The sequence below is a fragment of the Lethenteron reissneri genome, chromosome 69 (genome assembly GCF_015708825.2).
Source record: "Lethenteron reissneri isolate LAM-NWPU_2019-01 chromosome 69, ASM1570882v1, whole genome shotgun sequence".
NCBI lineage: Eukaryota > Metazoa > Chordata > Hyperoartia > Petromyzontiformes > Petromyzontidae > Lethenteron > Lethenteron reissneri.
The window spans coordinates 3,908,214-3,918,522 of record NC_083847.1 but is presented as its reverse complement, the minus strand read 5'-3'; the positions used below and the strand labels follow the sequence as shown (position 1 = coordinate 3,918,522).

At 52.7% G+C, this 10,309-nt stretch overlaps 1 protein-coding gene and 1 long non-coding RNA gene across 2 annotated transcripts in view; both read left to right on the top strand.

Annotated features, from left to right (window-relative positions):
• The first annotated feature begins 2,927 nt into the window (after nt 1-2,927).
• On the top strand, nt 2,928-8,575 carry LOC133360804 (uncharacterized). Its single transcript, XR_009757303.1, has 3 exons — nt 2,928-2,985; nt 6,050-7,620; nt 8,457-8,575. It is a non-coding gene; the product is annotated as an uncharacterized LOC133360804 (long non-coding RNA).
• A 132-nt stretch (nt 8,576-8,707) lies between these two features.
• LOC133360633 (tigger transposable element-derived protein 1-like) overlaps nt 8,708-10,309 on the top strand; it is a 7,632-nt gene continuing 6,030 nt past the window's right edge. The window contains exon 1 of the mRNA XM_061579430.1: nt 8,708-10,309. This exon is cut by the window's right edge and continues 280 nt beyond it. Within this exon, the coding sequence (XP_061435414.1) occupies nt 8,708-10,309 (1,602 nt within the window).

The following is a 10,309-nucleotide window of genomic DNA, read 5'->3' as shown; positions in this document are numbered from 1 at the left end:
CTGTGTGAGTCTGTGGGTCTCTGTGTGAGTCTATGGGTCTCTATGCGAGTCTATGGGTCTCTGTGTGAGGCGATGTGTCTCTGTGTGAGTCTGTGGGTCTCTGTGTGAGTCTGTGTGTCTCTGTGTGAGTCGATGTGTCTCTGTGTGAGTCTGTGGGTCTCTGTGTGAGTCTGTGTGTCTCTGTGTGAGTCGATGTGTCTCTGTGTGAGTCTGTGGGTCTCTGTGTGAGTCTGTGTGTCTCTGTGTGAGTCTATGGGTCTCTGTGTGAGTCTGTGGGTCTCTGTGTGAGTCTGTGTGTCTCTGTGTGAGTCTGTGGGTCTCTGTGTGAGTCTGTGTGTCTCTGTGTGAGTCTATGGGTCTCTGTGTGAGTCTGTGGGTCTCTGTGTGAGTCTGTGTGTCTCTGTGTGAGTCTGTGGGTCTCTGTGTGAGTCTATGGGTCTCTATGCGAGTCTATGGGTCTCTGTGTGAGTCTGTGTGTCTCTGTGTGAGTCTATGGGTCTCTGTGTGAGTCGATGTGTCTCTGTGTGAGTCTATGGGTCTCTGTGTGAGTCTGTGTGTCTCTGTGTGAGTCTGTGTGTCTCACGTTCTGCTTCAATCTTCACCACGTGTGCCTCTTCCTTCATGTCTCCGGCTGGACTCGCACAAAGACAAAGGTCCCCTGTGTAGCCTTGACCAGACTCTGGGGGCAAGTGCACTCTGAATACACACGCGGAGACACAGAGACTCACACAGAGACACACAGAGACACACACAGAGACTCACACAGAGACACACACAGAGACACCCAGAGAGACACACAGAGACACACACACAGAGAGACACAGAGACACACACAGAGACTCACACAGAGACACACACAGAGACACCCAGAGAGACACACAGAGACACACACAGAGACACCCAGAGAGACACACACAGAGATACACACACAGAGACACACAGAGAGACACAGAGACACACACAGAGACTCACACAGAGACACACACAGAGACACCCAGAGAGACACACAGAGACACACACACACAGAGACACAGAGACACACACAGAGACTCACACAGAGACACACACAGAGACACCCAGAGAGACACACAGAGACACACACACAGAGACACACAGAGACACACAGAGACACACACAGAGAGAGAGACACACAGAGACACACAGAGACACAAACAGAGAGACACACAGAGACTCACAGAGAGAGACACACAGAGACACAAACAGAAAGACACACAGAGACACACAGAGACTCACAGAGAGACACACAGAGAGAGACACACACTAAGACAGACACAGAGACAGACACAGTGAGACACAGACACGGAAAGAGACCCACAGAGACACACAGAGACCCACAGAGACACACAGAGACACACACAGAGACACACAGACACACACAGAGACACACACAGACAGACAACTGTCTTCGTGTCTCTGTCACGCCGTGTCTCACTCTGGTGTCCTTGTACTCTTACCTTCGTGTCTCTGTCTCACTCCCTGTGTCTCTGTGTGTGTCTCTGTCTCTCTGTGTGTGTCTCACTCCCTGTCTCTGTCTCTGTGTCTCTCTGTCTCTGTGTGTGTCTCTGTGTGTCTCTTTGTCTCTGTGTCTCTGTGTGTGTCTCTGTGTGTCTCTCTGTCTCTGTGTCTGTCTCTGTGTGTCTCTCTGTGTGTCTCTGTGTCTCTCTCTCTGTGTCTCTGTGTGTGTCTCTGTCTCTGTGTGTCTCTCTGTGTGTCTCTGTGTCTCTCTCTGTGTGTCTCTGTGTGTGTCTCTGTCTCTGTGTGTCTCTCTGTGTGTCTCTGTCTCTGTGTGCGTCTCTCTGTCTCCGTGTCTGTCTCTGTGTCTATGTGTGTGTCTCTCTGTCTCTGTGTGTCTCTGTGTGTCTATGTGTGTGTCTCTGTGTGTCTCTGTGTGTGTCTCTGTGCGTGTCTCTGTGTGTGTCTCTGTCTCTGTCTCTGTGTGTATCTCTGTCTCTGTGTGTCTCTCTGTGTGTCTCTGTGTGTGTGTCTCTGTCTGTGTCTGTCTCTGTGTGTCTCTCTGTCTCTGTGTGTCTCTGTGTCTCTGTGTGTGTCTCTGTGTGTCTCTCTGTGTGTCTCTGTGTGTGTCTCTCTGTGTGTCTCTCCGTGTGTCTCTCTCCACTTGGACTCGCTTCTCACAAGAGAGCGGCAAGAAGCCGGCCAAGACGCGAATCGCAATTACCTCGCATCTTGCCCCTCCCCCCCCTCCCCCCCCTCTCACCCCTCCCCCCTCCCCCTCCCCCCCTCACCCCTCCCCCTGTCCCTCCTCTCACCCCTCTCCCCCCTCCCCCTCTCACCCTCCCCCCTGTCCCTCCCCCCTGTCCCTCCCCCTCCCCCCTCCCCCTCCCCCCTCACCCCTCCCCCTGTCCCTCCTCTCACCCCTCTCCCCCCTCCCCCTCTCCCCCCTCCCCCTGTCCCTCCCCCCCCTCCTCTCCCCCCTCTCCTCTCCCCCCTCCCCCTGTCCCTCCCCCCCCTCCCCTTGTCACCCCACCCCCCTCTCACCCCTCCCCCCTCCCCCTCCCCTCCCCCCTCTCACCCCCCCCCTCTGCCCCTCCCCCCTCACCCCTCCCCCTGTCCCTCCTCTCACCCCTCTCCCCCCTCCCCCTCTCACCCCTCCCCCCTGTCCCTCCCCCTCCCCCCTCTCCCCCCTCCCCCTCTCCCCCCTCCCCCTGTCCCTCCCCCTCCCCCCCCTCCTCTCCCCCCTCTCCTCTCCCCCCTCCCCCTGTCCCTCCCCCCCCTCCCCTTGTCACCCCTCCCCCCTCCCCCTCTCACCCCACCCCCCTCTCACCCCTCCCCCCCCTCCCCCCTCTCACCCCCCTCACCCCTCTCACCCCTCCCTCTATCTCTGCCCCTCCCCCAGCCCCTCCCCCTGCCCCTCCCCCCGCCCCGCCCCTCCCGTCGCTCAGAACGCGTTTCGCTTTACGCGCCTCGCGCGCCCCGTAGCTCGCGCAGCAGCTGCAGCTGGGCACGGTGAGAGGGGTGGTGATGGTGATGATGGTGTAGTGGTGGTGATGGTGTAGTGGTGTGGTGTGATGTGGTGATGATGGTGTGATGTGGTGGTGTGTGGTGTGGTGTAGTGTGGTGTGGTGTGATGTGGTGTGGTGGTGTGGTGATGTAGTGTGATGGTGATGATGGTGTGGTGGTCTAGTGGTGGGGTAGTGTGATGTCGAGATGTGGTGATGGTGTAGTGGTGTGGTAGTGGTGGGGTAGTGTGATGTGGGGTGGTGTGATGTGGTGTAATGTGGTGGTGTGGTGGTGATGGTGTGGTGATGGTGTAGTGGTGATGGTGGTGTAGTGGTGTGGTGGTGGTGATGGTGTGGTGGGGTAGTGTGATGTGGGGTGGTGGTGATGGTGGTGATGATGTAGAGATGTGGTGGTGTAGTGTGATGTGGTGATGATGGTGTAGTGATGTGGTAGTGTGATGGTGTAGTGTGATGTGATGTGGTGGTGATGGTGTAGTGATGATGTAGTGATGTAGTAATGTGGTGGTGTGGTGTGGTCATGATGTGGTGATGTGGTGTGGTGTGGTGATTATGTAGTGTGATGTAGTGATGTAATACTGTGGTGGTGTAGTGATGTATTGATGTGATGTGGTGATGTGGTGATTATGTAGTGTGATGTAGTGATGTAATACTGTGGTGATGTAGTGATGTATTGATGTGATGTAGTGATGTGGTGGTGTGGTGATGATGTAGTGTGATGTAGTGATGTAATAATGTGGTGATGTGGTGATGTAGTGATGTATTGATGTGATGTAGTGATGTGATGTAGTGAAGTGCTGATGTAAAACCTCGGAGATCGAACGCACCACAACTCGGAACAATTCGGTGTTCGAACGATATTTCCGAAAAAAAATTTTGCCCTGGAAACCGAACTAAATTCGGAGGTCGAACGCGAAATTGCAACTTGAAACGACCCGTCCGGCTGAGACGCGCACGTTTCACCAGTCGTGTACGTCGCTTGCCGCCACACAAAAGGTTTTTTAGCGTGAGAGAGGCTCCCTAAACGCGTGGTGTAGTTACCCACAAAGCAACGCTCCTTAACGCTTGGGTTTTTTCGGTAAATGTCGATGTAAAGCTTCTTTCGTGACTGCAGGGATTCATCTTCTTGGTTCTTTCGGTAAAGTCATCACGTAGAAGGGAAGTAACAAAATAATAAAAATAAAACACAATAAAATTTCGATTTAAAGCTTTCGTGACTGCAGGGATTCATCTTCTTGGTTCTTTCGGTAAAGTCGCGTAGAATGGAAATAATAAAATAAGAAAAAATAAAACATAATAAAATTTCGATTTAAAGCTTTCGTGACTGCAGGGATTCATCTTCTTGGTTCTTTCGGTAAAGTCACGTAGAAGGGACATAATAAAATAATACAAATTAAACAATTCTCAAGACGTTTCGGCCAGACATGTTGTTCACCTGAGGACGGCTGCTTGCGTTGTGGCCGAAACGTCGTGAGAATTATTTTATTATGTTTTAGTTTTATTATTTTATTACTTCCCTACTACGTGACTTTACCGAAAAAACCAAGAAGTTTTTTCGGTAAAGTCACCATGTAGCAGAGGTCGCAAACGGGTTTTCATTCCTTACCCGTACCCGGCCGCACCAGTGTCGCAAACGGGTACGGCCGTACCCGGCCGTACCCGTACCCTACCCGTACTTGGCCGGGTACGGGTATCGGGTACCTGATTGCGACCTCTGGGATGAAGCCATGTTGCAGGCGCGGGTGGGTTGATTCTAGGAACTTGAATTGTGAGAAGAGACAAGACGTTGGGAAATGAGTGATAAACGGTGACTCACCAGTGACTCACGGCCTACCCGTACCCGGCCGCACCAGGGTCGCAAACGGCTACCCGTACCCGGCCGGGTACGGGTAGCCGGGTATCGGGTAGGATACGGGTATCGGGTACCCGGTTGCGACCTCTGCCATGTAGGTAAAAAATACAATTAAAATTAATAAAAGTAAAATAAAAATCACGACGTTTCGGAGGCAACACAAGCTTCCGTCTTCAGGTGGAACCGTCACAGCACGCTTGCTGTATCAAGTAAATCATATTTTGCTACTGGCAAATGAGGTTCCAATGGTGTAAATGCTTACCCCGACCTCTCATACTCTGATGGTGCGTTGTCTTTGAGTTGTGCGCCTTTTGGTGTCATCTGGTCCAACACCATGTGAGACTCGGCTCTAAGGAAAGCTGTCTCGGGTGTGGACCAATCAACTTCAAGGACAGTGCATACATTATTAGAGTTATGTTTTTTGTTTGCATTACGACTGCAGGTATTGTGGTCAATGCAAACATGACTCCTTGTAAAAAAGGTGTCAGTTTTGTTGCCAGATAGAAGGGTAAAAAAATACAATTATCATATTTCGATTTAAAGCTTTCGTGACTGCAGGGATTCATCTTCTTGGTTCTTTCGGTAAAGTCACGTAGAAGGGAAGTAATAAAATAATAAAAATAAAACATAATAAAATAATTCTCACGACGTTTCGGCCACAACGCAACCAGCCGTCCTCAGGTGGAGAACAGGTCTGTCGGGGAGACAGCGTCGTCCTTACCCGACAGACCTGGTCTTCACCTGAGGACGGCTGCTTGCATTGTGGCCCAAACGTCGTGAGAATTATTTTATTATGTTTTATTATTTTATTACTTCCCTTCTACGTGACTTTGCCGAAAGAACCAAAAAGAAGAATTATCATATTTTTCTACTTTTCTACTGGCAAATGAGGTGCCAATGAAAAAATAATATTAGGGGCCTAACTTGGCTCCTCCCACCCTCAACCAGTATATATACAAGGACTGTTTTCTTGGAATTTCTCATTTACTTGATGCAGCAGTCGCGCTGTGACGGTTCCACCTGAAGACGGAAGCTTGTGTTGCCTCCGAAACGTCGTGATTTTTATTTTACTTTTATTTTAATTTTATGTTTTACCTACGTGACTTTACCGAAACAACCTAAGAGTATGAATCGTTGCAGTCACGAAAGCTTCAAATCTAGAATCATCGTTCTTTAACTTGTTTGTTAATTTCCTTTACAGGCAGTCCCCTCTGCTTACGATGGAGATGCGTTACGACTACCCCATCGTAAGTCGAAAAAGATCGTAAGTCCAAGATGGCCCAGCCTACCCAGGAGTCTTAAAGAACGGTGATAATTTAGCAAAACAGAGCAATTTACAATACCGTACTGTATAAACGATATAATGTATGTATTTATTAATTACAATACCGTATTGCACCGTAGAATGTCAAGTAAAAAAACAACAAGGTAAATTCTTAGCCTACCTGTATGAACTGCAATTTAATAGAAAGTTTTTTCAGGAAACAATCCCATCTGCTGTAGAAACTTTTAACATGCATTGAATCGTGGTAACCCTAAAATGAAATCGCTAAAGCTACGTATCGTACATGCATTGAACGTATCGTAGCGTATCATATTGTACTGTAGTCACCAAGATTCTGAAACACAAAAACACAGAAAAAAATACACGCGCTAACACCGTCCACCGCTGGTGAGAGTGAGGAGGCATCACACAAGGCGGGGGATGCCGTACACTCCGGCAGCAATTTTGTCGCATCGTAAGATCAAAATATCGTAAGTCGGACTATCGTAACTCGGGGACTATCTGTACTTGTGTTTTTAAATCCTTTATATTAAGTTCACTTGCTTGCTTGCGTGCTTGCTTACGACCGTGCAAACCTTTCGGTCGTTTTTAAACCCACTTCCCGTGATCCAATCGAGCTGACATTTTCCACACAGACTCGTTGTGCGAGATAATTATTGTTCGTGAAAACATTTTTCAAAAATGTTACACTGTTTAGGGAAAACAATTTAAATATTTAATTACCAATTGCTTAATACTGGCAGACAATCATCTGACCCATAGGTGGCAGCCATCTCAAGGCAGAGGACGAGAGGACTCTAGCCGCCACGCATATAAAGGATTTAGAGTGAAAAACTTTGTTTTTACGGGTTATACTTATTTTGGTGTCTATCCGTACACAATGTCTCCTAAGAAAGTTGGTGGTAGCGAGAAGCCGAAAAGGAAAGTTGTGAGAACCACGATAGAATTAAGAAAAGAGATCATTGCAAAGGCAGAGCGAGGTGTACGTGTGACCCAGATCTCCAAACAGTACGGTATGCCGAAATCGACGATTTGCACGATGCTGAAAAATAAAGAAGCCATCAAAGAGGCTAATGTGGCAAAAGGAGTGTCATCTCTATCCAAGCAAAGAACGAAGGCGATCGAGGAGGTTGAGAAAGTGCTGTTGATGTGGATCAACGAAAAGGAGTTGGCGGGCGATAGCATTTCAGAGGCTGTGATATGTGAGAAGGCCAAACAGTTGCATTCCGACATCCTCCAAAACACCCCAGGAACGAGTGACGATGCGGGTCCTGGTGAAATGTTCAAGGCTAGCCGAGGATGGTTTGATAATTTTAAAAAGAGAAGTGGCATACAGAGCGTCGTTAGGCACGTCGGGGAGGGTGTCTGTGCCCGTAGAGAAGGTGGCAAGAATTTTGTTGGGGAATTTCAAGAGTTTGTCGTGAAGGCCGAGGGCTTTCTTCCTCCTCAACACCTTCCACTCAAGTCATTGGCTCTCCTCACTACAGGTAAAGTGAAGTTTAATGTTCATTCCGTATATTTATTCATTTATTCCATTTATTGTGTCTGGCCGAAACGTCTTGAGAATTGTTGTATTGTTTAATTTGTATTATTTTATTATTTCCCTTCTACGTGACTTTACCGAAAGAACCAAGAAGATGAATCCCTGCAGTCACGAAAGAAGCTTTACATCGAAATTTACCGAAAAAACCCAAGAGTTAAGGAGCGTTGCTTTGTGGGTGCGATTTTATGCATGTGATTACCGTAAACTTCGTGTAAAAACGCTTTGTGACGAGAGATTTCTTGTGTCTGGAACCAATTCATGTCATTTGCATTTATTGTTACGGGGGAAATGAATTCGGCGTTCGAACAAATCGGTGTTCGAATGGCCTTCTGGAACCAATTAAGTTCGATCTCCGGGGTAACACTGTATAGATGGTGATGTAGTGATGTAGTACTGTGGTGATGTAGTGATATGGTGATGTGGTGATGTGTAGTGTGGTGATGTAGTGATGTAGTACTGTGGTGGTGTGGTGATGTAGTGATGTAGTACTGTGGTGATGTGGTGATGTAGTGATGTAGTACTGTGGTGATGTGGTGATGTGGTGATGTGTACTGTGGTGATGTAGTGATGTAGTGACGTAGTGGTGTGGTGATGTGGTGATGTGTACTGTAGTACTGTGGTGATGTAGTGATGTAGTACTGTGGTGATGTAGTGATATGGTGGTGTGGTGATGTGGTGATGTAATGGTGAGTTAGTGATGTGGTGATGTGTACGTGGTGGTGTGGTACAACAACGGGCAAACACTTTTGTGCCCTCGCCGCTGTTCCCTCTCGAACGTAGGAACTCGCGCGGTCGAAAAGGGACCGTTTTCCGACGCCGACGCCAACGCGGTGCAAGCGCTGAACCGCCGAAAAATCCCTCCCCCGGCCAGCCACGTGCTCAGCCCCCCCCCTCCCCCACCACCGCACCTGCGTCCTACAAACCCACATCGCCCACGTCCGGGCGATGCGGATCGCCCGCTGCCGCCTCCACCGCCGTCGTTACCTCTCGAAGAAGAACACTACGGAGCGCCGAGAGGATCGTCCGTAACGATGAGCGCCACGCACGCCGCGAACGGCGACGCCGCCGCCGCAGTCGCCGTCGGCAAAAAACGCCAACGGAGGAGCATCAACCTCGGGGTGAAGCTGGAGGTCGTGAAGCGATTCGAGGCGGGGCAGAAGGTGGCCGCCATCGCCCAGGCGCTGGGCCTGCCCGCCAGCTCGGCGCGATCCATCTGCGTGAACGCCGGCAAGATCCTGGAGTCGGCGCAGAACGCGGCGCCGCTGACCGCCACCAAGATCTTCCGGAGCCGCTCGGCCGTCCTGGAGAACATGGAGAGGCTCCTCGGGGTGTGGATCGAGGACCAGAGTCAGCGGGGCGCGGCGCTGAGCGCCCCCGCCGTGCAGGAGAAAGCGAGGAGCCTCTTCGAGGACCTCCGGCAGATGAGCGGCGAGGGCGGCGAGACGTTCGGCGCGAGCCGCGGGTGGTTCGAGCGCTTCAAGAAACGCAGCGGCCTGGGCAGCCTGAACCCGCCGTGCGAGGCCGCGGGCGTCGATGGCGAGGCCGCGTCGGCGTCGGCGTCGTCGTCTGCCGGGTCCGCCGCCGGCTACCCCGACGTCCTGAGGGGCGTCATCGAAGAGGGGGGCTACGTGCCGGGCCAGGTGTTCAACGTGGACGAGACGGAGCTCTACTGGAAGCGGATGCCGGCGAGGACGTCCATCGCCGCCGAGGAGAAGACCGCCCCGGGCTTCAAGGCGGCCAAGGACCGCCTCACCCTCCTGCTGGCCGCCAACGCGTCGGGCGACCTCAAGCTCAAGCCCCTCCTCGTCTACCACTCGGAGACGCCGAGGGCCATCAAGGGCTGCCCCAAGGAGCACCTCCCCGTCGTCTGGCGCTCCAACAAGAGGGCCTGGGTGACCGAGACGGTCTTTCGCGAGTGGTTCGCGTCGCACTTCTGCCCGGCCGTCGAGGATTACTGCGGCCGCAGGGGCCTGCCGAACCGGGCCCTGCTCCTGCTGGACAGCGCCCCGGCCCACCCGGTCAACCTGGAGGAGCTGTCGGAGAACGTCCGCGTCGCCTTCCTGCCGCCCAGCACCACGGCGCTGCTGCAGCCCATGGACCAGGGCGTCGTCGCCGCCTTCAAGGCCTACTACCTGCGGCGAACCTTCGCCCGCCTCGCGGGGGACACGGCCGGCGGGCGGCGCTCGGCGAGGGACTTCTGGCGCGGCTACAACATCAGGGCGGCCGTCGACAACATCGCCGACGCGTGGCGGGAGGTGCGGCCGTCGGACGTGAACGCCGCGTGGCGCAAGATCTGGCCCCGGTGCGTCGTCGCACGCCCGGCGGGCTCGGGCCTTGCGGAGGAGGCGACGGAGGAGGTCCTGCGGGACATCGTGGGCCTGGCGAGGTCGGCCGGCCTGGACAACGTCGAGGAGTCGGACGTGGCCGAGCTGCTGGATTCGCACGGCGGCGAGCTGTCCAACGACGACCTGGTGGAGCTGCTGCAGCAACGTTCGGGCGAGGGGGGCGACGAGGGGGGGGCGGGAGGCGCGGAGGGGCAGCCCAGGCGGACGCTGAGCACGGCGCGTCTGTCGGAGGCGTTCGTTCACCTGGAGGCGGCGATGGACATCTTCAGGGAGGACGACCCCAACAGG